Here is a 27,023-nt window from a genome sequence, read left to right as displayed (position 1 = left end):
TGTTGCCCACGCTGAGGTATATGCTGCTCACGTCACGTTGCAAGAGATTCTAACAGGAAACAGCACACGGCAAAGTCGTCTAGACGTTCGACCTGTGCTACGAATTTCCATGATTTTGCCGCACCCCTCGTATCGGCTCAACGCTCCATCTCCGCGCCCTCGGGATTGGCAGATGGGCAGTTTTGCCAAGGGCATCCGCCCCTCCAGTTCGACTGGGACTCCTTCTCGCAACCACGTGTAGTACCACCATCATCGCCATCGACGTCATGGCGTTCAGCACTTGGCGTCAGATCCTGTTACAAAAGTTCATCCCATCCGTGTAAAACCTACATTTTCTCAGCGAGCGCTAAGCATCTGGCCGACGGATATATGGAATTTCTCAGCGACCGCTAAGCATCAGGTCAACGAACCCAACAGCTGACGAGATCGGCAAGCCAATATCATAATCATGGGCGACATCTTCGACCGCGCCTCGAGCAAGCTGTTCAGGAAGCCTCCCGTAAGAGAACGAGCTCCGCCTGGCCAACATCACAGCGATCAAGCAAAACACGCTGCTGAAGCCAGGAGGTCACCACATCTACCAAACAGTCCGAACAGCGCCCTGTCACCGACGCACCCGCAACAATCACCCTATGCCCATCCCCCTCCATCACAAGGCCACCTGCCACAACACTATCCTTATTCCCCGCCTGGACAGTCCCAGCAATTTCCTGCGCCCTCACAGGCGCAGCATATACTTTCGCCACAGCACATTCCTTCTCCTCAACACACGCTATCTCCCCAGCAGACACTTTCACCTCAGCACACCCTCTCTCCACAGCAAACCCTTTCTCCTTCACCAGGTGGCAGTAGCCCGTCCGGACAAAATGCCGGAAATGCTTTGCCGGGATCTCAGCCCCTAGCCAGCGTCCCAACGCTTCACAGTATGGAGGGACGGGACAGCCCATCCGCATGGGCGCTGAAGAAGCGGGCTCCCAAGAAACAGGTTCCGGAGGAAGATAAGCCTCCTCACTGGGAAATGGAGAAGGAAGAGGTCGTAGAGAGTGTCATCGAAGTGATCGGAGGAGCGGCCAAGCGCATGTGAGGAGGGGCATTGCTAGGAGTTTAGCATGTGAATGGCACCATGATGCAGTTATGAATAATGATCATCAACTTTTCAACGTGCCTTGGCGTGCCTGGCGGAGTTGGATGCGGCTTGTCGAGCCTGAGGGCCACCAGGGAGGCAGTAACGTAGAGCGATGGCGCTATGGTCTGAAGAATGCTGTGAATCAGTCCAGTTCAGATTGTGTACTGTAATGATCGAAATCCTTGGCAGTTGTTCTTTTTGACAATGGATATAGACTCATCCCTTTCGCGCATTACTGCCGCAGAAAGTAAGGCTGCAAGCGCTTGAAGTCATCAGTGGACCAGACAAGAACCGAGTGTTTCTCGTGTCACGTGGCATCGACAATTTGACGTGAAAAGTGAGTCAATCGCAACTGGATCTCAGCGCGAGTCACGCAAGGCAGCCACGACCGCAAGGATGTACCGGCTCACCTCTTTTCGCTCGACTGACGTTCGCCATATGCGGTTTTCGTGATCGAAACGCGTCGCGTGAAATCATTGCGACTCGTCGGCCAACTTAACCAGACGTCTGAATTGAGAAGTTCGCCATGGCTCCCTCGACACTCCTCACGTTGCCTTCTGAGATCCGCACAGCTATCTACTCATATCTTGTACCAAGTACGCTGGTCATCACGCGACCGGTTGATTCCCCGTTCACTCAGTATGACGACGGCAGCGTAATCAACACCCTTTCTTGCATACGGTCGAGCCGACCGCCGACACCTACCCGAACGCGTTACCTTGCGTTAGAGGACGTGGTGCACTTGAGACTCACAAGCAAGGCACTCAGAGCAGAAGTCGATGAAATCGTTAGAAGGGAATTGTGTATCACTGTTAAGTCATACACGATCCTAAGCTCTTCATACAATACCAGGGACATGCGATGGTTGCTCGGCAAGACGAAAGCAGACGTAACGCGCATCTCGTTAATAAGGAGTTATCCGGACTATGAGGACGACGTATGGACCGAACTGGCCGACCTACGAACGATACTGCGTCGGTCAGCCACGCATTTTCCAAAGCTGCGGCAGATCGACATCAGCCTTGACTTCACCGAACATGATTCCCGTGATTGCGACGGGCTTTGCGACTACTGCAACGGCTATTACTCAGATGAGTCCGACCCGGGTGCTCGCCTGACGGGCTTAGCCAGCTTGATTGAGACGAAACGAATTTTGGTGGACAGCAAGAGTCTGAGACGCACGCACGCTATCGTGGCAGGTGAAAGGTGCACTTTGCTTGTGTTCACCGACAGTGACGCCGATATCTCCAGCCTTGTGTCAGATGCAAACAATATACTCCAAGCTACGCGGGAAATCTACGATGACGCCAAACTCGTCGAGCTGGACATTGACGCCGAGCTTCGAAAGGCTATGGAGGAACCAGGGGCTTTCCGCACACTCACAGACTACATTTGCGACGAAGACGAGTGGATACACGGCGTCTTTGGCAAATCTCCTGCAGAGCTTGCCAACTTCGACATCTTGTTGGATTCCCTGCGTGGAGGTCTGGATCCCGAGAGATTGCTCTTTCGCCCCGAGATGGTGTAGCGGTGGGCGGCATGCAATGCCCTGACGATGGATATTTCCTCACACAAGATTCTATGCCTCTTCTTCGAATGGGAGATCGTCAACGGTCGCTGAGTGTCCCTAAAGTTGATGTGATCAACGAAGGGCCAGCACGGGAGGCCCATCGCTACCGATAGAGCTCGACGACATCAAGAGAAGATGTGGTTCCTCATATCATTTCTAGTGCACTGCAGAGGCAACCATCACAACTTCGACGTGCAAGCCACTTCTGTCCCAGACCGCATCTGCTCTCCATTCCTCCATCATCCACATCTCTCCACCTCCATCAAGCCTCTTGGTCCTCCCAGAACACCAAACATCGGACCTCAATACTCTCCCTCGGCGTCTCCTCACTTTCATACCTCGGATCGTCAAACGCACTGTGCGGCGCCCGCCTACACCTCCCGTCGGTTTTACTGTCAAAGCACTTGATGAACAACACCTCGTCCTTCGTCATCCCCTCATAATACCACCATTTATGCCCTCCCTCCACCTCTCCATGCCCATTCGCATGCCCGTTCACCGCCCCATCACCATTACTGTCACCATTCGCGGCTGCACCCGCCTGCGGCGCCAACACCATCCACACCTTAATCTCTCCTCCTCTCCCAACATCCTGGAACGCTGCCGTCTTCGCCACCACCTCCCTCAACTCCCCTTCTTTGACACTTCTCCCGTCACACAACCCCAGCGGATCACGCGTTACTTTCCCCTTCGTCAGCGGCCGCCACACATTGATGATCGCCCACCTCGTCTTCATCAACTTCTCTGCCTGGTCCGCCGAGGCGATGTTGTCGCGCAGCCAGCCCACCGCGCCGTCGTAGGACTGGTCGACGTGCACGAAGCGGCCCGGCGGTCGTTGACCAGTGGGGTTTGGGATGGTGGAAGGGTCTTTGTCGGTGGTGGCGAGGGCGTCCTTGGCCCAGGCTGCGACGGGGGCGTAGAGGTGCCGGCGGATGAGGTGGTCTACGGGGATAACTTGGGTTGCGCCGGTCCTGGATCATGTCAGTATCTATTCTTTTGGGGCTCGAGCATAGTATTGCCAGATACGTCCAGACACTTACTTTGCTTTCAACAAATCCACGACCTCGGGATAATAGGCCTGCTTCACAACCTCCTTATCGTCTGGGAACTCGGCCCGGGTGTGGTGCGAGTGCAGCTCGAAGCCCGTTGTGTCGAGGGTGAACTCGGACGAGTCATGTTCGCGCGCATTTTGGATCGTGACGGGGACGGACTCGCGGTTGATGGTGAAGGCGGAGGCTGTGCCGGGGTAATAGACGGATGGCGTGGAGGGGGAGTCGTATCTTAGGGTTGTGTGGACAGCTGAGGTTGCTGTTGCTGTTGCTGTTGCCATTGTTGGAGATATGAGGGGTTTTGGGCTGTTTGAGCTGTCTTTGTCTGGCGAAGGGGTGATATGGATGGGAGGAGCGTGAGCTGGCAGTGGCACAGCCTGAGGATATGTACTTCAATCCAGTTAAAACTTACAATATCATCTTGAACGATATTTTGGTGATGATAGGCGCTCCTCGGCAGGCCCTGTGTCTTGCAGAAGCAACATCCTACTTTCCAGGCATCGTTCGTCTACCAGCCAAACACAACAGCGAGCTCCAGAAGGACCAAACTCTCGCAATTGCCATATTAGGTCAGCCCGTTGGGAGGCCCTACTATTGCTGGTCTTGGAATCGAGGATCTGATCTGACTTTCGGACAGATGCAAAGTATGTTGACCGTGCTTTCGTCATTCTATCATTGATCTCGTCCTACAGAGTATGGTGGTTGAGGACACATGCCGTACGTTCTCTTCCAAGCATGCGCTTGTCGTACCGGACGGCAATGAGTAGATGTAATTATGATTACCGATCAATCTGTCTGGGTACGAGGGCGGCGTATACGTTACATGTAGAGACAAGCGGTCGTTGTTCTGGGAAAGGATGACATAAGGCAGCCAGCAACCTCGGCCAAGACTGTGGTTTCCATTTCGCTGATGCGGAGGTTAGCGCTCGACCGTAAGCTGTGACCTTCAACTCCGTCGATCGAGCCAAAGTCGATCTCTGCATTCTTCCGGAGAAGTCGATCACAAAAGGCGTACCATATTGCTACAAGGCGTCGAGTTTGCAGCAGCTTCGAGTCCCAATATTATGAACCTTGTCGCACATTCACGACGCGTGTGAGCAGTAGTGCCTGAGAGACGAAGGCCGTCAGCGTGCAATTATATCATCTGTTGATTTAGCGGCTGCAATCCGGATCACGACTGCTTGCTGCTTGGTGCTACGTCACTTCGGGGCGCGCCTGCGGACACTTTATTTCGTACACTTTCTGGGCTTGTTCGTGTCGCAGAGACCGCTGTGGCGTTGAACTCGACGAGATCTTCTACGTTCTCCCTCGTCATATTCATGACCATGGAAAGCGCCGCGGCAGCTCAGGGCCCGAAATGGGTCGTTCCGAGGCTCCCGCTGTGTCCGACGACCCTTCAAAATCGCCGGTTCCTCACAGCTTGTCCTTCAAGTTAGAACTATGAGTCCAACATCGATAGCCGGTCGATGCGTACCCTCGCATGCTTACGACACGCATGTTCATCCTGAGGCTGGCGATCACGTCCTCCTGGAATGTTCGCAAACACAGGCGAAACTGCCTGCAGCACCAGATCTGTTGGACCAATCGTTCCATCGAAAGCATTGCCTTGAGCGACAGCCTACCACGTCTTCTTCGTCGAGTTGTCGGTTTGATGCCGGTGCTGCAATGGACGTCAACATGATACACTGCGCTCACAGCTTTGCACTCTTTCGTTCCGCTTCCATGATCTCGTTGAGCCGGGCATAATTGTCCGACAGATCCGCAGCAACGCCGGTCCCAACCATGGTCGGTGCAGGAATATTCCAGACACCCAATTCACGAGTGCCTGCCTTGGACACCTCTAGGCATGTACCTCCGGATGATCGTTTACGACAAGGTCCATCATTGCGTCAGCAACCTCCTCCGAAGTCACCGCGTTTGCCGCGTCGAATCCCCATTTCTTCGATTGTTCTGCATCTGACGTGAACATTGGTGTCGCGACGATGCTGAATTGGTCAGCCAGGTCATCAGGCAAGATGGTGGACATACCCAGGCGCAACCGCCGTGATCTTGATGTTGGACAACCTGTCGAGCTCTGGCATTGAGCGTACGAAGCCGATGCACGCGTGTTTCGAAGCACAGTATAAGCTGTCAACGTCAGAAATATTCCTGAACGAGACTTGCCACTCACGGCGCCGCGAACGCGCCCGAATACCCAGCCAAGGACGCTACTATCAGCACCACGCCCTTCCTGTTCTCGGCAAGCAGTGCTCGCGTGGCTATTCGGGCAAGCTTCAGCGGATGCAAAGCGTTGATCTGGAATTGCGCATAGTGATCTTCTTCCGTGTCGTCCCACCAGCTCGACCAGCGCGGCTCAAACACTCCAGCTCCGGCGACATATACCTCAGGTATGAAGCCGAACTGTTCTCGAGATACGGCGACCAACTTCTCCAGCTCGGATCGCTTGCTGACATTACATTCGGCGAAGAATACACTTTCTGACGGGCTGTCGTTGACGAAGGCCCGTCCCTCGCCGGTCAACCTCAGATCTGCGACGAGAACTTTGGCTCCTCGTTTTAAAGCTTGCTTCGCGAAGGCAAGGTTGATGCCTGATCCGCCGCCGGTGACCAGCACAACCTTGCCACGGATGTCAATCGCTCCGCATGGCATTTTGGTCGTGTTTGTGAGATCGCTGTGATACTGGCGCCTCGAGACGCGTATAGATAAAAAATGCCAAGGCACAGCTTTCGGGTATCTTCAGGCTATTCGTCGGGCGACTTTTGCGGGGAATCCGATCGAACTTTGGGTGCGCAATATCATACGGCTCCCACGATGAGATCGCGTCGAGTCTGCTGACCAGCAAACATGGATGGGTCGCCACCATTTCTTCAGAACTTCTCCCTTGAAGGCAGAACGGCGATTGTCACCGGAGGCACTGGCGGTAAGATGCCCAGTCGATGGTCGAGACAACCTCTCATGTCGCGCAGGAATCGGCCTCGGATTGTGTCAAGCCCTCGCAGAGTCAGGCGCTGACGTCGTCTCATTGCAATTGCCATCGGAGCCGACTGAAAACAAGGTACGTCTCTCGGGCTTCCACAACGAATCTGGCTGAGTTGGCAGGATGTCGTTGAGGCAGCAGGCAAGAAGTGCAGCATCTATCACTGCAATCTACTGGAAGTTGAGGGTCTTCCAACCGTCGTTGAGCAGGCATGTTGTGCGAAAACCATCAGGCACTGCTGACGGACACAGGCATGCCGCGAGCACGATCCAGCCATACTCATCAATTGCGCCGGCATCCATCAGGCCGGCCCTACCATTGATTTTGCTCTGGCAGACACCGAACGCATCATCCGGCTGAACACGACAGCAAGCATTGTCGTTGCAAGTGAGGTTGCCAAATACTGGCTTGCATCCGAAAGACCGCCGTTCAATCGCAAGATCATCAATTTTGCAAGCATCTCGAGCTTCCAGGGAAACCTTGAGAACGTGGCCTACGCTGCTAGCAAAGGAGCCGTACTGAACATGACCAGAGCCATGAGCAACGAGTGGATGCCGTAATGAAGTCTCCGCTCGTCGAGGTCCATGGCTGACACTGCGCAGGCACGGCATCAACGTGAACGCCGTCGCTCCCGGATACACCAAGAGCAGAATGACGGAGAAGGTGTACGATAACGCATCCTTCAATGAGAAGCTCTTCAAAGGCCTTCCAGCGAAACGCTGGGGAGAAGCAAAAGATCTTGCGGCCGCCTGTGTGTACCTAGCAAGCCCCGCAAGCGACTACGTTTCGGCTCACTGCATCGTGGTTGATGGCGGGATTCTGGGCGGACCGCCCATCGTTCCTCGAGATGCGGCATAACAGCATCTGCCTGATCTTTTATAAAGATTTCCTCATTGAGGCACGCATCTCACCAAGGACCCCAGGCTGAAAACCCGCCAGTTATCGCCCTTGGCAGCGGATGGACATGGCGTGCAGCAGAGCGAAGGGCATCTCTGGCTAAGCAGAGCTTCGCGCCCTACAAACCTCACGCTACCCAACTGCAATGCTCGAAGTGGGCTTCTGCAGCCGGTCTTGGCTGGTTACTTGAAGCTTACGAATCAGCATAATGGAGGCTGAAATAGGAATCCATTGCCATTTCCAGACCGCATCCAGCAACCAGGACTTCGAGACGCACGAAAGCCGTGCAACTCACTGGATGGCCACTATTTCAATCTTGAGTATAGAATATGTTCTACCAGCTTCTGACCACCACCACTCTCGCAGCGCTTGATTTGACCCTACAACATTGTTCTCTCCAGACCGTGTCCCAAACACGAAGCCCGCCATGACAGAGCAAGAGCCTTCCACCAATTCGTCAATGACAGATAAATCGGCCCTTCGCGCCCTCTACGAGTACTATATCGATTTCTGCAATGCACACGACTTCCAGGCTATGGAAAAGTTCTACACTGCTCCGGCCATTCGAATCAACGATGAGCCTTGGACTCCCTCGAGGGTGACCGATCAGTTCCGTCCTCTCGTCGAAGGCTTCCCCGACTGGCACTGGGAGATCCGCCACTTTGTTATCGACGACAACTTCCTTTCGCTGCACTTCAGAGTGACCGGAACCCATCTCGGAGTCTTTCAGGGAATTCCGCCAACGGGCAAAAAGGTGGAGACGACGCAATTCACACTGTACCGCGTCGTGGGTGGGGTCAAATTCGACGCGGTCTGGGACATGACTGACTTCGACTCTGTCATTAAGCAGATTTCTTGAGCCGTGCATGGACTTGGCCGCGGCTAAACTCTACTCGCAGAATGTCAGCCGTCGAATGATCAGCTGAAGCATTCGAGGGCAGACATCAAGGCGTCTATAACGCATCAATGATAACAGCCACCTGGCAGTCCCCATTCTCCATCGCTACAGCCTCATACTATACCTGTGCGGCGCCATGCGACGATGGCCTTGCAATTGTGTCATGACCGAGGATTTCCTATATGTACCTGCAGTGTTCGTTGTGCAAGCTGACCGTGCGATACGCGTCGCATAGGATTACACGCATTCAGCCTAACGCGCCGATGCCGAGTTCAGGCCCTCCGATTTCTGGAGCTTGGTTCAGGCGGCTCATCTTGCATATCGCCCAGCATAGGTGATCGGCTGACGTTTGAGGCTAGAAATGCGAAACTTCGAGGCGGTCCGCCTTACCTAATGTCGCCGGCGATCGGACTACGGCGACTTTTCCATTCTTTACCGTGTCGGCGCCATCTCAAGCTACGAAGTCCTCGGGGATTCGATCGCACCAGAAAATACTGTACAGTGCATGACCATCACAATGTCTGATCCGGAGTACGACATTGTCATCGTGGGAGCAGGTACGACAGTTCGCGCACTCTGGTTCTGTGTCTAACAACGCAGGTCCCAATGGCCTCATCATGGGCAAAACCTACCTGGAAGTCAACCCTGACGCAAGGATGCTTCTGCTTGACGAGTGTACAAGTGTGGGCGGCACATGGGCTACGGAAAGGTTGTATCATGGATTGAAGACGAACAACCTCGAAGGCGGCTACGAATTCAGCGACTTTCCGATGCAAGGCCAGGAACAGTACGGTCTCCAACACGATCAGCATATCCCAGGTACTGTGATGAATCAGTACATGCGCGACTTCGCCAATCACTTTGGGCTCAGCGATCGCGTTCGCCTCAGGTGCAAAGCACACACCGTCCAGCGCCTTGACGACGGAACATGGCTTGTCAAGTATTCGACGCAAGGCGGCGAGGGCAAAGTCTATACACGGAAGCTTGTCATCGCCACTGGCTTGACCAACGCGCCATTCATTCCGGTCTTCGAAGGGCAGGAAACATTCGGCAGGCAGGTTTTGCACGTCAAAGATCGAGCGACCTACGACGTGAAAGCCGAGAGCATTGTTCTACTCAATGCAACCAAGTCTTCCTTTGATGCCGCTTATGCATATGCAAAGCGTGGTGTGCAGGTCCACTGGGTCATCCGGAAATCTGGCCATGGCCCGTGCTGGATGTCGCCGGCACGAGTGACTCCCCTGAAGAAACGACTGGAAGATATCGGATGTGTTCGGTTCATCAGCTGGCTGAGCCCTTGTATTTGGTCTGAGCACGAAGGTTTCGGATGGTTACGGGGCTTTCTGCAGCAGACATGGATCGGAAGAAAGCTCGTCAGCGCCATATGGGGACTTATCAACCAGGATGTCGTGACGTTGTCGCGCTATGACGAGCATCCGGATACAGCGAAGCTGAAGCCATGGGGAGACATCGTGTGGTACGCCTGCACCCTCGGCATATTCAACTACGATGACGACTTCATGGCGCTTGTTCGCAACGGATCCATCAAGATCTACGATGATGATATCGATCATCTCTCGTCCGATACTGTCCACTTGACTTCTGGCACGCAACTACCGGCAGGCGCGTTGATATGTTCCACAGGCTGGGACCATCGCCCTTCGCTGAAGTTCGAGCCACCATCGCTTGCAGCAGAGCTCGGTATTCCGTCAAGCGAATCGGCGGTGGATTCCTCGATGGTTGCCAAAGCAAACGCAATCATCAGCATAGCGCTTCCGTGGCTCACGCAGAACCGTCCCGTCATCGACGCAAACTACAAGCCTTTACTGAAGATGGACCCCGAAACGAAAGCTGCTGTGTCCGATCCGCGGACCGAGCCATACCGTCTCTTCCGCTTTCTCGTCCCACCAAAGCATCTCAACAGCTCCTCTCCTTCCATTGCCTTTCTGGGCTTCACGTGGGCGATCCCGACAGTGATGGTCGCTCAGGCGGCCGCATTGTGGATCACAGCCTTCTTCGATGGGTCGCTCAAGATGCAGCAGTCCACGATGGACCCTGAACAGATTCTATGGGAGACTGCGCTCCACACCCAATTCGCGCAGTTGCGGTATCCTGGTGGGTTTGGTGCGCGGTTTCCCGACATGGCTTTCGAAGCGGTGCCGTTTGTGGATATGCTGATGGGCGATCTTGGACTGGAGAAGAAGCGGAAGAAGGGAGGCTCGTGGCTATCGCGTATGTGGCGGGAGACTTGGGAACATTACAGTATTCGCGACTATGAAGGTCTAGTCCAGGAGTGGCTCTCGAAGACGTCGGGGACGAGGCGGACTACCGTGGCAGAGAACGGGAACGTCGTCTTGAAAGGGCGAGCAAATGGGCATGCAAAAGGGAACTGAAGGGATTCTTGATGTGGTAGAACTGCGGTCTCGAACGGACAGAGTTCTTGGGCTGCTTGGTCTTGAGCTCTGCGGTCCTCGGATCAGGTTTGAAGTGACGGCCAATAACCAAACGACTAGCATCTTGCAGATCACTCGTCACGTCGGTTCATCAGCACAAAAATTTCAATTCTCGAGCGCCGTCCCTAGCAAACAGACCTGCATCAAAACGATCCACGCTTAAGGGAGACTCATTCCAAGACTCCGGATACAAGATCGCACTACGACTTCAACACTCGGAGCCCTCACGAGCCCGAAATGTCAAATCAACCCCTTTATCGCAGTTAACGCTTAGTTCAGGCTTGTCTCAAGACCTCGAATTCTCATCATTTCAGAGCTTCAGAGCCTTCCCCGAGGCCGGAATCCGTGACGCTACCTACCCACTAACTGACGACTAGGTGACTGATCTCGCTTGTGCCACTCAATGTACGGCTGCTATTTCAGTGTTCGAAATGGAGGATATATTGGAAAGGTTTGTCAAGCTTGTGAGACGTCGCATCTGTGGTTCACAGAAGATGGAAGAACAATTGATTTTTTTGGTATCGCAACAAGCCGCGAAACAGCGGCGCCAACACCGCAACACCAGCAAAGACGGGACTTTAGTCTCAGGCGCGGTCCACCTCCGCAGACTTTCCAATCTTCGGCTTGTGGATGATCTTGTTGACATAGTCCGTCAGATACTTATCGATGTCCTTCACAAACAACGACGCAACGATGGCGATGCCCGCAAACGCCAGGGTGCTGAGATACACGATCTTGAACGCATGCGTATACGCGTTCTTTGTTCCCTCCGCCAAAGCCGCTAGGACTGAAGGCGTGACGCCTGGCACAGTATCAAAAGCAGTGGTGGTGCCGTTTGCCATAGCCACGAAGAAGGCCGGGAGACTGGACTCCAGAAGGCCGGCTCCGATGACCGCAGGGGCGACATCTGCTGGGATATATGCGGTGAGCTTGTTGGTGAAGATGCAGACATAGATCGAGATCGCAATGGTGCCGGTGACGGCTCGAGTGGAGGCGAAGAAGCCCTGTCCTGCACCGATGTCGTTGGGTGGAACGACGAGACCGGCGATGGTAATGGCAACCATTTCGATCCAACCGACGCAGAGGCCGGTGAGTATGGCAAACTGAATCTGTTAGCATAGCCATCAAAGCGCAAAGCGGTGAGTACTTACGGCGATCGCCATGCCTTCTGTGTGCTCCGTCACAAGTGCCATCAGAGCACAGAACAGTCCGGTACCGACGCTAGCTGCGAACAGTTGCCACTTAGGCAAGCCGACAGTCTTGAAGAGAGGGCTGAAGATGAACTCGCCAACAGCGAGTGAAGCACCAATCGTACTCTGCGCACGTCGTCAGCTGTGTTCTTTTTGTGGAAGATTTCGCCACTTACCGACATAAGGCCGATCAAGATGTTGTTGGTGGTGAACAAGCTGGTGATCTGGATAGGAAACAGAACATTCAAGGCGTAATACACCATCTGTCCAACACAACCGACGAAGACCACTGCGACCAGATTCCGAGACTTGAACAATCGCAGAGGGAGCAAAGGCTGCTTCAGAGGCATATACATCTCGTACAGCACAAACGCGACCAGAGTGAGGACGCCGACCACAAGAGGAGCGATGACATGAGCACTTGCCCACGCGTAAGTGCCTTGTGCCCAGGTGAACGCAAGCAGGACCAGGACGAGGCCGCCGGAGTAGAGGATCAGTCCCACATAATCCAGCTCCTTCAGCTCTTGCATCTTGGTCATTTCGCTGTTGATCATGTGGAAGTTTGGCGGGAAGTAGAAGACGATGAAGAGAATCAAGGACAATCCTCCGACTATGACATTGAGCCAATAGCACCATCTCCAGCCCAGCTTGGTGTTGTTCACAAGGGCACGGGCGATGAGAGGTCCAAAGCCGAGTGTCGGAAGCACGGACATCGAGATGGCGCCTTGCATCAGACCACGGTACTTGTTGGGGACGATTTCCTGAGTGATGAGAGGATACAGCTGCTGGCCAGCACCAGCCACTCCAGTGAGGACTGTGGCGCCGACCAAGGTGTTGATATTGTTTGCTCTTGCGGCAATGATGGAGCCCACGACGGCAAAGACTTGGGTTCCAATGAAGAAGTACCTCCGGCCGATAACGTCGCTAACACGTCCGACGACCAGCAAGAGCACACCCGCGACCAAGGTGAAAACCATTGTCACGAGATAGATGTTGGGTGATGGACCAATGTCGGCATCGATGACAGAAAGGATGTTGACCTGTTGCTGTCAGATTTGCGTGAAGATTGGGTTGCAGCACTTACGGGGAAGGAGTAGCCACAGAACAGGCTGTTGGCCATCAAGACCATGGCAGCCAGTGAGCCGATGAAGGGTGTTGAGCCCCAGTAGCCATCCAGCTGATGAGCATCTTGGCCAAGCTCATTGCGGTGCTCTTCTTCGGCTGTCGAGCTGATCTTTTCGAGATGGTGGGTGTCCTTCTCTTCGACCATGGTGGTGTTGTGGTCCTTCTCAGACATTACTGCAGATTAGATCAGGCAGCGTGTAAGGGCGCGTGGCTTGTTGGTGATGTACTGTAGCGAGTTCCAGGGAGAGTTCTGCGTATATATGCCGGTAGATGTGGTTAAACTTGTCCACGTGGAAGCGAGGGACGCATAGGCAGACCGTGTACCTGCTACACAAAGAGAGAGTTCAGATGCTATCCAAACCAACAGTGTACTTCATGTTAGTCTAGACCGGGCCGCGCTTCCAGGTATCGGTATGGCCGGAGAACGATTCCCCAGGTACCCCGGATTTCACCCACACCGCTAAGCATTCAATTGCAGCTCGATCAGCCTAAGCGAAAGCCACTTTGGATGGCATAAGAGGTCATGCAGCTAATCGACAGGCATGGTGTCTTGTGTTGTTCGCAGTGATCAATAACGTGTAGCAATACAGCGGACAGCTGGTGACCGCTTCAAAACGCTTGCTGGAGCGGAATGCGTGGCACAGCGAGAGTCGGACCCCTCGGAAGATCGACGTGAGGGCCGCTGCGGCACGGCGGCATGCTGTTCGAAGGCCGAGAGTCGCGTCGAACCGCATGGCGTCTCGGGCTTCTCATGTGGCCATGTTGTCGCTGATGAAGAACGCTGGAAGGTCCCGAAAAAGGTCGCGATAAAGCTTAAGCGAGAATACGAACTTTCCCCGCCCGGGGTCTAGGCCTGCATTCTGAAGGGCTTCCGCTGACAGTGCCCGGCAAACGTTTTCCAGTCGCGAAGTACCAAGACTTGATTGTTCTTTCCCTGAAGCTGCGTACGACTGTGTTAGCTTCCCTGATTTCTGAGGTATCTGTGAGACCTCCGCGATTTTAGCTGACCAGCCAGCGAATTGCTGACACCGAGTTGCTGGACCGGATGAGTTCTACACACTTGTGCCCGACCAAAGTCTTGGGATGGAGGCGTGCCATCCGCACCGGATGGTACTACTGGATCCGGAACACGATATCAAAATTCACAGAGGCGTCCTTTCGTAAGCGAGCTGCCAGGAACGGTTGCTGTCGTATAGCAGTGTATGGTCTTGGGCCAAACAACGATATCGTGCGGTGAGAACTGGATGTATTTGCATTGTCTCTCCTCTCGATGTCTGTCAGGCCATCTCGGCACGCGCGTGCACCTCCACCGATCTACGAGCCACTCGAGCGCTCGCGCTGTGCAGGATCTGCGCAACAGCAGTCCTGCTTCTCGTCGGGGGAGATGAAGATGACCTGCTGTGGCGATCCTCGTCGTCGTCTACTGGCCATGCCTTCTGCCATGCCTTCCCTGGATTGCACAGGAAGATCACGACAAGTCGGCCTCGATGCGCACAACACTCCAACAAGCTCACCGCAACCTTATTGTCACTTCAGCGCCCTGCCACACTCGGTCTTCTGCCTAATCAAGCCTACACTCTGTTGACCAAGCCACGAGAAGCTCCTTTCAACTGATATACGTTGACGGTGAGACTGCACAGAGTCAGACCTTGCACATACCCGTCGTCTTGCGCACTACAAGCAATCCCTATCATCGGCCTCGAGGCGGTTCCATAACGCTAAAGCCATCCGCACATCTCGGCCCAGACAAGTCGAAGGATACTACGTTGTTTCCTCATTCGCTCCGGCCCCTCCTACTCCATCACTTCCGCATCAGTAGTTCCTTCCGTTCCAGTCCGACAACTTGCTACAAACAAACGGCTTCCATCGGCTTGCACCGTCTTGCATACTCGCTCGGAAGTTTCCATTGCAGTTGTGTAAGCAGTCTTCGAATGGACCACCACTCTTATCTGCCAAAATGCAATGACAACGTTAATGTTCTTGATCTCTGCGTCCACCTCCGTCGCCACAGGATGATTCTCTGCGGAAACTTGTAGGTCCTCTTTCCTTCCCAACGGCGCCTGGTCAACGCCAACATGCCGAACCACTAGCCACGCTGGGAAAATCGAGACAGCCCACAGACCAAAGTTGAGGTATATGCTTCCAACCGTGGCCATTGTCGAGAGCGATCCCAGTCCGTAGCTCAGGGCTTGCCATGCCGACTCCGCACCTCGAAGGAGCGCTGAGTATCTGATGATCTGTTGCTCGTCTTGTGCCAAGTTGGTGATAATGAAGAAGCTGATAAGTCAGTCTCGTCCCAAATGATGTGAAGGGCGACTTACAAGAACATCTAGTGGAACTGGAAGCCGACTCTAAGGAAGATGAAGACTGCGAAACCTGCGCCAAAGCCTTCATCAGACCAGTCGTAGCTCGGGAAGCTTCGGCGGTATCGCGTGACGTTTACGGTCGCCCATGTCCACCACGCTCCTTGAAGAAGGATGATGGCCCAGAAAGCGCCGCGAGTTCGCGTCTTCAGTGACAGCTTGCTGTGATCCAGCCATCGTCCGAGGCCATTAATCGTGATGATCGTCACGATAGCCGATATGAAGGAGCCGAGTGCTCGAGCGCGAACACTGAACCATACTGTGAAGCGTCAGCAGGAAGGCTCACGAATATGCGGTTACTTACACGCGATATATGTGAAATACACAGCTTCCGAATATACGCCAGCGCCGATCAGAGGCACCAGCAACAAGAACTTCCGACCAAGAAACTCCCGTCCCATCTCCTTGAGCTCAGATCTCACATTGTCCACAATCTCCAGCCTTCCCGTCTGTCCGCTGTGCCTTGCGCGGTGGATTGAGCAGCCACGCCACGAACGGTGCCATGGATTGAATGGCGATGAAGATGAGATAGACCTTGTACGACACAGCACCGGCTTCGCCACGTTCCGAATTCAGGCCTAGGTTGATGGCGCCACCAAGAACCTGTCCAAATAGGGTGTATGTCAGCCAGTAGCCAAGGATCTTACCGCCGTTATAGGGCTCTGGGTAGGCAATAGCGATGGCAGCTTCAGACCTGCAATCAATTAGTATCCGACATGGAGGGAATGGGCCGAACACTGACATCCAGAAAACTCCAGTAGAGATGCCACACAATGCTGCGCCGAAAAGCAGCAGCCACTCAGTGCCATAGCGGTTGTTGGTTTATAATCCTGCTGAGTACGGTGCGAAGCTGATACTGCACGCCGAGTCAGTCTTTCTCGGGGAGAGAATGCGTGCAGACGTACAGGCCAGAAGCATAAGGCTCCTCGGATGCCAATATACTTGACGAGCACACTGCGAAAATAGCAGCTGACGATCATCAAGCAGAACGTCAGCGCCTTGGCAGCGTTGACAACCTCAGGACTCGCGGCGCATCCGGCACCCATCATGGCGCCCCACAAGCCTGGAGCCGCAAAGCTGCAGAGCCCCAGGATCGTGGCGTTGTAGTAGGAGGATCGGTACCATTTCACTGCCCAGAGGGAGATGGTTAGTTCAAGAGCAACCGCACACCCGATCCCGACGATTCTAAGTACCTGGGTATCGCTCCGATGCATGCGGAGAGTTTGTCGAGGGCGTCTCGCTGGTACTCAGCTCCTTGTGGTCTGCCATCTCGAGAACTTTGAAAGATGAAGAGGTTGTGAAGGACTCTGCAAGGTCGGCAGCGGAACATATCTTAATTAAGTCCCTGCCTTGCCATGACTTCTACGCACGTGGAGTGCCCGTGCTACCCACTGTGCCACATAATTCGAACAATTGCGCTCTTCTGGATTCACGAGCGCAGGCTTCTGGTTGGTTCATTTCCTTTCCGGTCGCACTAAGATCTGTAGCGGAGACGTGCCAAGCAGCGATGTTGGAGCTCTTGGTGCACTACGGCGATTTGCTCATTGTGGCCCAACATTACGTGCTTGCGGGCGTCTCCGCTTGCGAACCTTGCAGGCAACCACTAAGCATAGGCGCTGCGATTCAATGGCAGGCTCGTGTCCGATGGAGGCTTGAGCACTTGAGTCGAATCATCCTGCCGCTGAACTCGCGTCGCATGGACACATGCATGCTCGGTTTGTCTTCGGTGCGAGAGCCACAATCGGCTCCCGCCAACGGCTTCTTCTGGTCATTATGTAAAGATGTGCTCACGCGATAATTTTTCAGCCCGACTGAAGCCGTTCAGCGCGGTGACTTGCTTCTCGGTCTTCTCGACTTGGTAAGATGCCGAAGCAAATGTACTGTTGCCAGCGAAAGGTTCGGCTGAGTTGCCAAGTCCACTCGAATAAGCTTTCCGGGAACTGGAATCGCCTAGTTTCCGCGTTGCCAAGGTGATGCTTCCGCCAGACTCAGAGTTCAGAAGGCGGACTGGGCTGGCAGATCCCAAGGAGTTCATACATATGGCATCGAGTCCAGACTTCCACTTCTCACCGCGCTTTGGTACTGCTGTGTAGAAGGTTGCTCGCGATCGTCAAGGCAGAAGCGTCAGGTAAATGGATGCCCCATCGTTACCTCCCATGAGCTCTCAAGAACGATCGCTGAGCACTATGATCGCGATCAGTGCTGCTCGACGAGGCTGGGAAGCATCGAACCTGGCTGGTGGCGAGCACTTACTAAAGGTCAGGAGGTCGGTAGCCTGATAATGAATGGACAAGTCGGCATCTTTACGAGCGTGGACTTGAAAGATAAATGGAGCCGTCGGAAGAGTCATCGTATCTCGGACTGGAGAAAAGCATCCGGGCCCGACATACGAAAGCCTCCTCAACTAGTGTAGCGGACAAAACTGGCTCCGGAATACAAATGTGGGGATGTAGCAGCAATTTCATCATCCGGAAGAGAGATCCGACGTGGTGATCTCATCAACATCGCACCCAAACTCCGGTATCTCGTAAGGCAGTCGTCCATTTCTTGACCACGCGGCGAGCAGAAGGTGTCGGGCACGAGCCCGGACACCGGATCCTGCATAGCACTCTCTGGCTGATGACGCTGAACGATGACGAGCAGTGGAATACTGTTTGCCTTCGGCCGCCCGTCGATTGCTATATGAACCACCCATCCGCGCTGTGAATGAACGGAATACATGAAGGCATAGTAACATTAGTCAACAGCCACACTGTCCGCCAGTCGCCGCCATGATGAACTCCCTACGCACCACTGCCGCCCGCACTGTCCGCATCCCTCGCGCGCCTTTCGCGCCTGCTACACGTTGTCTGCACATCACTAGCCCGCTGCGATCCGGAACCGACAAGACACACGCTAATGCCGACCCAAACTCTTCTTTCGGTCCGCATCCATTGCCTACTCATGCGTACTTCCTGCTAACGCTGCTAAGTCCCAAAGAAAGTCCAAGAAAAGCTGCCTGAGGAGGTCGAGAATGCGGTGCCCAATACTGTACACGACACTTCCGACAACAAGTCGAAGAGCCATGCAACTGGCCCGAGCGTAGTGCCAGAATCCATCCAGGAGGCCGCCCCTGAAAGTGTGGAAAGAGCATTGCCGGAGAGTATTCATCCGACAGAAGGCAAGCAGGGTCGCTGATGTGGTTGAGTCTTTCGAGCCACCGAGAGCAACGGTCGGGCAAGTTTGGACGGTCGAGCATTTTAGCTAGTCCATTTATCTGGTCCTGCGGCCGCCTGGTCGCACCTCTGGACACTTTGCCATTGACGATCTTGGAGACATCGGGAACATCTATGACTCGACTTGTAATAATCCGTGCCCCATGAGGACTGGACTGCAGACCCCTATGCGGCTCTTTGTCATCCCATTCATCGCCCAGCATCGCCCGTCATTGAACACATAGCGTTGCGATGCCGTCGCTAGCCCTCTAATCTGGTATTGACCCTCGTCAATGCGGCGACAGATTGCATTGACATCTTCACGAGCACAGCAGTGATCATGACTTCAAACACACATTCGATTTAAGAGCTTGATCGTGTACGAGGCTACTCAAAGCTCGCAAATTCCAGCTCTCCTATGGTGTCAGCCATGCACATCTTGCACGTGCGCATACTGCCGACTCCATCTTGCTTCCAACGTCTGACGGCTACCACACAAAATCGTCGTCGGCCTCCAATGTACGATCTCTTGAGCATTCTCTACCTACACACGCAGGTATTCCGCAAGTCACAACTACTACTCATCGCTAATGTTGACATGAGTATGCCTACAGGGACATCGTGCGATAAATCGGAGGTTCTGCCGTCGGGAAAGCCACGAGCTGTGCTACACTAAAAGGTCGACTGCTCCTTTAGGAGTTTCGGAGTGAGCGGTAACTCATTTGACACGACCTGAAGCTAGCGGGACTCTGCCATCTCCTGCAGGCCTCAGCAAAAGACTAACGCTGCATTGCGGGGCTGTAACTATCGCAGAATAGGCCTTGTATCAATGTTACGGACCAGTGCGGTTGCAGCCGCTTTCTTGGTCCTTATCTCACACAGACTCCACTTCAACAGTCTTTACAGTGGCGTTCTCACCCTCACCCAGCTCTTTTGCAAAGGCTGATTCTTTCTGCCATGATCGCGACACGGATAAATGGACGGCGAAAAGATCACGCAGCCTATCTAATCCAACGTCCCGGCGATAACTATTGAGCTCACATTCGCCGACGCTCAACGTTCGATGCGCCCTGCGAGCTTGCACGATCAATTTTCCCGTCGTGTTTCATTTAACGACGGCGCTGCCAGCTGATGCCATTGGTCTCTAGCGTGGAAAGGTCCGCGAAAGCATTGATTGCGCCAACATCTGCACCAGACTGGGGAAGGCTCCATGATTTTCGCTCGCCATCAGACGTTCTCATGCTTCAATGGCATTCTGACCTTTGGTCACAGACAACAATCAAATTCCCAGCAACACTGTGCCGGATGAGTACGCCCGAATTGGTGGTTTCTTGATTGCCGACGGGTCTGTAGGAGGACTTAATAGCTCATAACCAGTGAGAGAGCTCTTTCGTTCTGTTAGGTGGATACAATTGAGCGACGTCTGGCGCTTCCAATGCACTACGACATAGAAGCTAGTCCCAGACACTGCAGGCTGAGTGCACGAGTAGCCGAAGCGACGGTGATCATCAAACTCAGTCCGCGTGTCCAGCAATCAAGCAGTTCTTTGGAGTGATCTGCTACGGAACTCTGGTTCCGTTTCACGTCGCGCTAAATCTCAGTCTCCAAGTCCATGCAAAAGTCTGTGCTCATAGACGAGCCATCTTTGGGTGATCCGATGCTCATATGCAGGGTTGCTACGATCACTTAGACCACACTGGCAGCATAAATACACAGACCTATCCTAAGGATCGCAACTAACGTCCAGTTGCCGACCATCACTCTACCTGCGAATGAGCTGCGTTAGAGCATCTGCAGCTTGTATCAGCCAGTCTCGCACCCGGGCCGAAACAGCGATGGTTATCCAGTGGCGAGCTCGTCTAGGCACCAGAAACCCCTTATGGAACGTCCGCTGTAAAACTTGTTGCCCAGTTAAGAACGTTTGATAAGAGCAGTTCCCCTCTACCTCTGGGCTTGAAGGTGCGTCCAAGAGTACGACCGCATCTCTGGTCGATAAATAGTGAGTGCGATGATTTTGGGAACGCGACGGCAGGTCTACATGAATGAATAGGATACGCCGACCGACAAAGATTTGTATGGTCTGTCAGATGCACACTGACATCCATGCATCATATCCCGCAGCCACAAGGAACGTCCATATCAGATGCTAGCCGTCATGATAGATACGATCCGTCACAGCTGACAGTATCTGTGCCGACAGGCAAGATTGTTTCGACGAGCGTGATATCACACGCCCGCTCAAGGATCGCTTCATAGGGACTGTCGCTGTTGTCGGAAGTCACCAGCAACGTAGCGGTCTGCAACAGTGCATGTGCCAATAAAAGTCGCACCAACAGAGAGTGTACCAGAGACGCGGAGAGGTTTGATCAAACATCTGTCTGCCGCATGACCCCTTGGGATCTCGTCGTCCTTCCCTGGACTGCGAAACATCGTGGCAGTTCTTTGAGATGGCGCAAATCCTCGCGCACTCAAGGCTTCAAGTGGGTTCTGAAGATGCAGCTTGATTTGGGGTTAAGGTCAATCGCCCAAAGCTTCTCATCTGGTCATTTGATCTTTTTATAAGGTCACATAAGCTTCGTAGTCATTTCATCCATTCCTGTATATGGGCCCTATAGAGGTAGATGGATTTGAGTTTGTTCCTGATCAAGCCCGAGCCTGAAACCCTATACATGCTAAGCTTGGAGCTTAGCCTCTTCGAAGGATGAGCCCAAGGTGCTGATAAGTAATGAGTTCAAGAAAACAGTCTTATTGTGTGTAGATACTGATCCAAACGCTTCTCAAGGCTCGAGCAGATCTGTTTCGTTCTGATAATATAAGAGTGTCGACACCCGCAATACAAGTCAGAACTGCATATTTTTGATTCTTGCTTAGACCAACGTTTTGGGTAAGCAAATTGATGCCTTGAAGAGGCGAGTAAAGTATAGTAGGCCTGATAGTGCTGCTGATATTAAGTGAAGTAGTCTTACAAAATAGAGCGTGTAGTCAGACTGAGCCACATCATTGAGGCCGTTATAGATATAAGAGGCTAGGTTGTAGCTTTCGAGATAGACTAAAGAAAAAATTATACGGACTGCATCACAACTTTTGCTCAGCTGCTTCCATGGTGATCTTAAATTCAGCATACCTGAGAGGTAGAGTACCATAACTCTCCTGATAGACATACTTACGGTTTGGCACTTTCCTCCACAGATGCCACCAAAGTATGAGCTACAGCTGCTGCGTCCAGAAATGATGTTAGGAGTGCTTCTCGAACAGCTCCCATTCGATTCACAGCATGCAAAATGATTCTGATTCTAGAAGGCGAGTGCGCGCAACAGAAGACTAGAAGCCTGTCGAGTACAGTGTGTCAGAACGCAATTCTGGACATTATATTTCCAAGAACAAGAATGCACCAGCAGCTGTCAAATGGATCTGCTGGTGAAGTCGAGAACTATAGTCGGAACGTGGCGCTACGCACTGATAAAGCGGTTACTGGCACATCACTGGCTAATTCTCAGAAGATCATGGTGTTCAAGTCATTCAATTTTGAACCGAAGTTCTTGCAATTAGCGTACACTTGCTTACTAAAGTACAGCCGTCACGATCGTTTACCCACGTACTTGTAGCGCTGCTCCTTGTTGAGTAGCAACAACTTCGAATGCACGGCAAGAGGTGAATCAGGCTTGGCTACAGTATTGCTGCTCTGCGCCGTGCCCAGTCTTGTGTCTCAAGCGCTGTCTCACGTATACTAAGCTACTAGTCTACAAGGTCTCTTGCACCTCAAACTACTGATATCGTGCTCAATAATAGCTTTATTTTGCGAGCTTCATTATAGCAGTGCGAGATTATAATTGTAAAGTAACAGACCCTGTCTTGATAATTCTTAAAAGCCAAGTGTTTATCCTCGCAAAATCTGAGGGTCAACTAAGACCCTCTAACACGGCCAAGAGTGACCGCTTTGTCAATGCGCAGCGCCAAACTGAAACTCAACCATTCAAAGACAACAGAGCCGTCAACACGATCAGTCGCTGCTTGGTATGGTGCAAAAGGTTTCAGTGAGCTCAGGCGCCTTAGATGAGCGAGCAAAAAGGCGGAAGGACACTCCACCGATATCAGGCGCTTGAGGAGCTTTGATCAACTCGAGATTCTGCTTTACACAGCTCTTGCTTGCGAAATGGAAATGGAAGTGGCGGAAATACAACGAAATTGATCAGCAAGTGCATGGGTGAGGAACATTAATTGAGAGAGTGAGATCTGGCCCAAGCGTCAGTGCGAACTCAAGCTGCGGCAAGCCAGAGTCATCATGTTTGGCGTTGCAACCACGCATGAATGTCGTTGAAACGATGACGGCTCGTCCCTTGGCGTAGCCTCAGGCCGCAAAAGGACTAGTCGAAGTAGAAGGTTCGCATCCATTTTTAATGGGGACACAGACTTCCCAGGCGGGCCTGTGCTAGCGCCAGGGCACTGAAGTTAGATGTCTCGACTTGAGCTACGGTGTTCGGGGCAGAGGTTCCCACAACCCTTCGAAATTGTTCCAGCAATGCGAGGCGCAATTCGATTCCCGCGTCCCCAAACATCTCTGTCCTACAAGCTACAGCGATCCTGATACCCCAATTGTGTCATTACGCTTCCACAGCTACGCTCATCTGTGAGCAGCTTCTATCAAAAAGCAGATACATCTTGAAGCATGCAGCGGCAATGGCAAGTGCAGATGCGATAAGATGATTGAGATACTGTCACATGGTTCTGCATGAATCTATGAGTCGGCATGGGTGAAAAGCCTGGATGGTGCGCAAATTCTGGCTATGAGTACTCTCATACTTGCATCAGATAGCATTGGATAGCGACTTGGACGGTCTGGCTGTGCTTGATGCGCGAACGGAGGAAATTCATCACTCGAAACCGCTACAACTCCATTCTGGCCAGTATACTGCATAGTTGACAGCTCTGCTCTCAGACCTCGCCAGTCCCGTCGAGATCTTGGGCAATCCCCAGAATTTGCTCTGATCTTGGTCTTCAGCGTTGGTCAGCATCAAAGACTGTCTCTTACGTGATAGTAGGCGCATCAGACAGCATCGTGCCGCGGTCGTCGTCTCTGGGTGTCTCTGTACAGGCAAGTCTGGGCGAGCTAGGAGAGGACTCGATTATGGTGGGAGCTCAGCGTGGGACTGGAAGTACTGAGGAGGGAATTCTAGAGAGCTCTTCATTTCAGCTCTGTAACAGTGACCAACAACGTGAAGAAGAAGCACGCATTATCCTTGAGCGTGAAGAGAAGTGACTGATAATAGTCACCGGCAAATGATTCAAAATGGCTCGCAGTCCGCTAGCGATCCCTACAACCTACAACTCCATCCGACCACCTGTCATTCGTAATTGCGTCGTCGTTGCGATTGTAATTGTGCTGGTAATTGGCGGCTAACGTTGCACAGGTGATTCACCGGGGCAGACAACTTGGGACATTATGGCAGCCCTCTCACAAACGATACCCTCATGTAGCATAGGAAACTTCCTGTTTTCAGCAGCACCTCTTAGACTCAAGCATGTTGAGACACTTGACGTTCGTAGACAATTCTTTGCTACTATGCATCACACTCTCGCACACCTTCATGGAGCACATGCTCGACAAGTAGGCCAGCGACAATGGCGCGATCTTCCGAAACGCGATCGAGTACGGGAGCAGCGACAATGACATCGCCTCGTACCTCAGGGACACCCAACTTTCCCATGCAGCGTGAAGTCAGCAGCTAAGCTCATTAGTCAAGCTCACAAGGCTACAAATTATAGATTTTAAAATACTGATTTCCTCCTTACTTGATAACCTGTAGATTTATAGAAACCTCACTCTCCTCTTCTCTTCTTTACTATCCTCGTTCTATTTCTCTTCTAATTAACTCTTTAAGAGTAGGTGACTTAAACCAAATTGAATTAAGATAGAGAGAGAAAGAGAGAGAGAAGAGTATAGAGAGGAGAAAGAGAGGAGAGAGTAGAGAGAGAGAGAGAGAGAGAGAGAGAGAGAGAGAGAGAGAGAGAGAGAGAGAGAGAAGAGAGAGAGAAAGAGACGGGAAGAGAGAGAGAAGTGAGTGAGAGTAATATGGTGGCGTCTGCAGAGGAATCGGCCAAACTGCGAAATGACGGACCCGCATGCTTTTTTCTTAGCATCTTCACTGTAAATTGCATCTGTCAACGTCTTCCGACCTACCAATTATTCACCGCATTAACGTCGCTGTTAGCGCGGCGACTTGAGGCTGCGGATTAGTCTTGGCACGCATGTTCTTAGTGTTTATGACTTATTATATAGCGATGAACTTGCAGGCGATATAGCGCACCCAATTCTCGACGTATGAGACCATCTCTTGTTGTTTTCGGCCTGCCGTGGGCTTGGCGGGCTTGGCAGAGCACTTCACTGACTAGGTTGTTGCCTTTCTACAACAACTTTTTCTGTACTATCGCTACGATATCATACTTGACGACGTTTGAATCAACACATCACGGCAATAATTTCTATGCTATAAAAAGTCTCAATCGGACGATGTTTCGAGAAGTAATCGAACAGCCGAATTCGCGAAATGACGGATTGGCCGATTCCTCTGCGCACACCACCATAGAGAGAGAGAGAGAAGTAGAGAAATTATAGAAGAAGGAATAAGAGAGTGTCTATAGCTATATATAAAGATATAGAAGTATTATAGACTATCTATATACTACTAGTAGTATAGAATAGGTGCCTTGCTCTCTAGAAGGTTTTAGAATACTAAGATAGATACTGAGGTAAAAGTGGAAAAGTCATGTATCTTCGAAGTTTACATTGCATGAAAAGGTTGGTGCCCCCGAAGTGCGAGGATGACATCGTGCAGCCCGTTGCCACAACAGCATCAGCACGACCCGAGAACGCTCATCATTCGTCTGCAGCGATTCCTTCCGAGACGTATCCGGGACGCCTATCTGCACGCCTACGATCGCCTAGCACTAAACCAAATTGCGCAAGTTACCCCAGCCCTGGAGCAGATTTATTAGGCGCCCCTATCCCCACTGGAAGCCTGGAGAACACCTCCCCTAGGTGCAAGCACCCCTGTGATAGAGGCTCTCTAGGGACTTCAACCCTTAAGCGCACAGTTAGTTAATTTCCTCCTCAAGATAATCTCCTCTAGGGGACTCAGTCTTGGAGTAAGCGTCTTAAAGCAAGTGTCTTGAATCTTGAAGCAAGTATATAGAAGGCTCTCAACATGTCACACAACTCGTTCCCTGTAACAGCAATTTCTGCTAGAACACCACATTAAACTGCTGAACTACTACTCATAAGACTATTACTGTCGAGATGACTCCGGACCGCCCCCTTAGACACCTCACACCCCCTGCCTAAACGGGCAAAATACAGGTCTTTGGTCCGCAGATTCAGGGATGTTTGCGCATACCCACAGCAAGCTTATTTCAGAGGCGAGGCGCCTATTACTAGACGTAACCCGCCTGGGTAACACCTAGAGACTGTTTACATACGCTTCTTTCAAGGCAGATATTATACAACTGAGCGCTCCTGTGAAGCACTTCACTCCTTCTTGAGGTCGCTGTCTCTAGATTCCTGCTCCTGCAGGATTAAAGATCTGAATACACGTTGAAAGTTGTAAAAGATTGTATGCGTGAGTAAAGATCTGAGTGCACTGAGGCTTAGTGGTCTGTAAAGCTGTGGGAAGACGCCTAATACTGTAGATCTGCTTTGTATGTTACTGAGACATGCCTGAATAGGCTTGAATAGGGGGGTGTGAGGTGTCTAAGGGGGCGGTCCGGAGTCATCTCGAACACTGTATTCCTGCTACTCAGAAATACTGTATCAATAGCAGTATCACGGCAAGAACAGCATTTACGCGCTGACATGTACTGAAGATCTGCTTTGTGTGTGGCTTCCAACTCTAGTTTAGTGCTAGGCGACGTAGGCGTACAGATAAGCGTCCCCGATACGTCTCGATCCCTTCGTCACCATCCGCTTCCAGAAAGAGCGCGACTGTGACTTCAACTCGATGAGCGCGCAGACTCTGGTCTCTCTGAGACGCAAGAATGAATCTGAAGCTGCGGGCACTGATCCTGATTATAAATTCACGAATAAGATGAGTGTGACACCGCCTCAGACCCCACCAATGAAGACTTACTGCTCATACCTCATGACTCCGGGCAGCATAAACTCGGCAGCAACGCAATAGCCAAGCATAC

General features: G+C 52.4%; 10 protein-coding genes across 10 annotated transcripts; 6 read left to right on the top strand and 4 right to left on the bottom strand.

Annotated features, from left to right (window-relative positions):
• Window positions 1–448: 448 nt before the first annotated feature.
• On the top strand, window positions 449–1,084 carry AB675_5163 (uncharacterized protein; the record flags this gene model as incomplete). Its single annotated transcript, XM_018145352.1, has 1 exon — window positions 449–1,084. The coding sequence occupies one exon, from the start codon at window positions 449–451 to the stop codon at window positions 1,082–1,084; it is 636 nt and encodes a 211-aa protein (XP_017999273.1).
• Window positions 1,085–1,652: 568 nt separating this feature from the next.
• Window positions 1,653–2,654, top strand: AB675_5162 (uncharacterized protein; the record flags this gene model as incomplete). The annotated part of the gene is made up of 1 exon (XM_018145351.1): window positions 1,653–2,654. One exon carries the CDS (start codon window positions 1,653–1,655, stop codon window positions 2,652–2,654), a length of 1,002 nt encoding a protein of 333 aa, XP_017999438.1.
• A 304-nt stretch (window positions 2,655–2,958) lies between these two features.
• On the bottom strand, window positions 2,959–4,026 carry AB675_5161 (uncharacterized protein; the record flags this gene model as incomplete). Its single annotated transcript, XM_018145350.1, has 2 exons — window positions 2,959–3,667; window positions 3,737–4,026. 2 exons carry the CDS (start codon window positions 4,024–4,026, stop codon window positions 2,959–2,961), a joined length of 999 nt encoding a protein of 332 aa, XP_017999476.1.
• A 1,559-nt stretch (window positions 4,027–5,585) lies between these two features.
• AB675_5160 (15-hydroxyprostaglandin dehydrogenase [NAD(+)]) lies at window positions 5,586–6,394 on the bottom strand (the record flags this gene model as incomplete). Its single annotated transcript, XM_018145349.1, has 3 exons — window positions 5,586–5,730; window positions 5,774–5,872; window positions 5,916–6,394. 3 exons carry the CDS (start codon window positions 6,392–6,394, stop codon window positions 5,586–5,588), a joined length of 723 nt encoding a protein of 240 aa, XP_017999357.1.
• Window positions 6,395–6,589: 195 nt separating this feature from the next.
• AB675_5159 (2-dehydro-3-deoxy-D-gluconate 5-dehydrogenase) lies at window positions 6,590–7,580 on the top strand (the record flags this gene model as incomplete). Its single annotated transcript, XM_018145347.1, has 4 exons — window positions 6,590–6,665; window positions 6,712–6,800; window positions 6,974–7,278; window positions 7,325–7,580. 4 exons carry the CDS (start codon window positions 6,590–6,592, stop codon window positions 7,578–7,580), a joined length of 726 nt encoding a protein of 241 aa, XP_017999197.1.
• Window positions 7,581–8,046: 466 nt separating this feature from the next.
• On the top strand, window positions 8,047–8,478 carry AB675_5158 (uncharacterized protein; the record flags this gene model as incomplete). The annotated part of the gene is made up of 1 exon (XM_018145346.1): window positions 8,047–8,478. One exon carries the CDS (start codon window positions 8,047–8,049, stop codon window positions 8,476–8,478), a length of 432 nt encoding a protein of 143 aa, XP_017999465.1.
• A 556-nt stretch (window positions 8,479–9,034) lies between these two features.
• AB675_5157 (Dimethylaniline monooxygenase [N-oxide-forming] 4) lies at window positions 9,035–10,910 on the top strand (the record flags this gene model as incomplete). The annotated part of the gene is made up of 2 exons (XM_018145345.1): window positions 9,035–9,074; window positions 9,118–10,910. 2 exons carry the CDS (start codon window positions 9,035–9,037, stop codon window positions 10,908–10,910), a joined length of 1,833 nt encoding a protein of 610 aa, XP_017999436.1.
• A 644-nt stretch (window positions 10,911–11,554) lies between these two features.
• AB675_5156 (Vacuolar basic amino acid transporter 5) lies at window positions 11,555–13,457 on the bottom strand (the record flags this gene model as incomplete). The annotated part of the gene is made up of 4 exons (XM_018145344.1): window positions 11,555–12,073; window positions 12,122–12,286; window positions 12,337–13,200; window positions 13,245–13,457. The coding sequence occupies 4 exons, from the start codon at window positions 13,455–13,457 to the stop codon at window positions 11,555–11,557; spliced, it is 1,761 nt and encodes a 586-aa protein (XP_017999451.1).
• Window positions 13,458–15,078: 1,621 nt separating this feature from the next.
• Window positions 15,079–16,917, bottom strand: AB675_5155 (uncharacterized protein; the record flags this gene model as incomplete). The annotated part of the gene is made up of 6 exons (XM_018145343.1): window positions 15,079–15,562; window positions 15,625–15,907; window positions 15,953–16,089; window positions 16,145–16,342; window positions 16,591–16,777; window positions 16,842–16,917. 6 exons carry the CDS (start codon window positions 16,915–16,917, stop codon window positions 15,079–15,081), a joined length of 1,365 nt encoding a protein of 454 aa, XP_017999355.1.
• A 1,505-nt stretch (window positions 16,918–18,422) lies between these two features.
• On the top strand, window positions 18,423–18,825 carry AB675_5154 (uncharacterized protein; the record flags this gene model as incomplete). The annotated part of the gene is made up of 2 exons (XM_018145342.1): window positions 18,423–18,570; window positions 18,620–18,825. 2 exons carry the CDS (start codon window positions 18,423–18,425, stop codon window positions 18,823–18,825), a joined length of 354 nt encoding a protein of 117 aa, XP_017999308.1.
• Window positions 18,826–27,023: the final 8,198 nt, after the last annotated feature.

The sequence above is a fragment of the Cyphellophora attinorum genome (assembly GCF_001299255.1).
Source record: "Cyphellophora attinorum strain CBS 131958 chromosome Unknown Contig15, whole genome shotgun sequence".
NCBI classification, from domain to species: domain Eukaryota; kingdom Fungi; phylum Ascomycota; class Eurotiomycetes; order Chaetothyriales; family Cyphellophoraceae; genus Cyphellophora; species Cyphellophora attinorum.
Note: the sequence above shows the minus strand (reverse complement) of the source record. Positions and strands in the feature narration are given on the sequence as shown.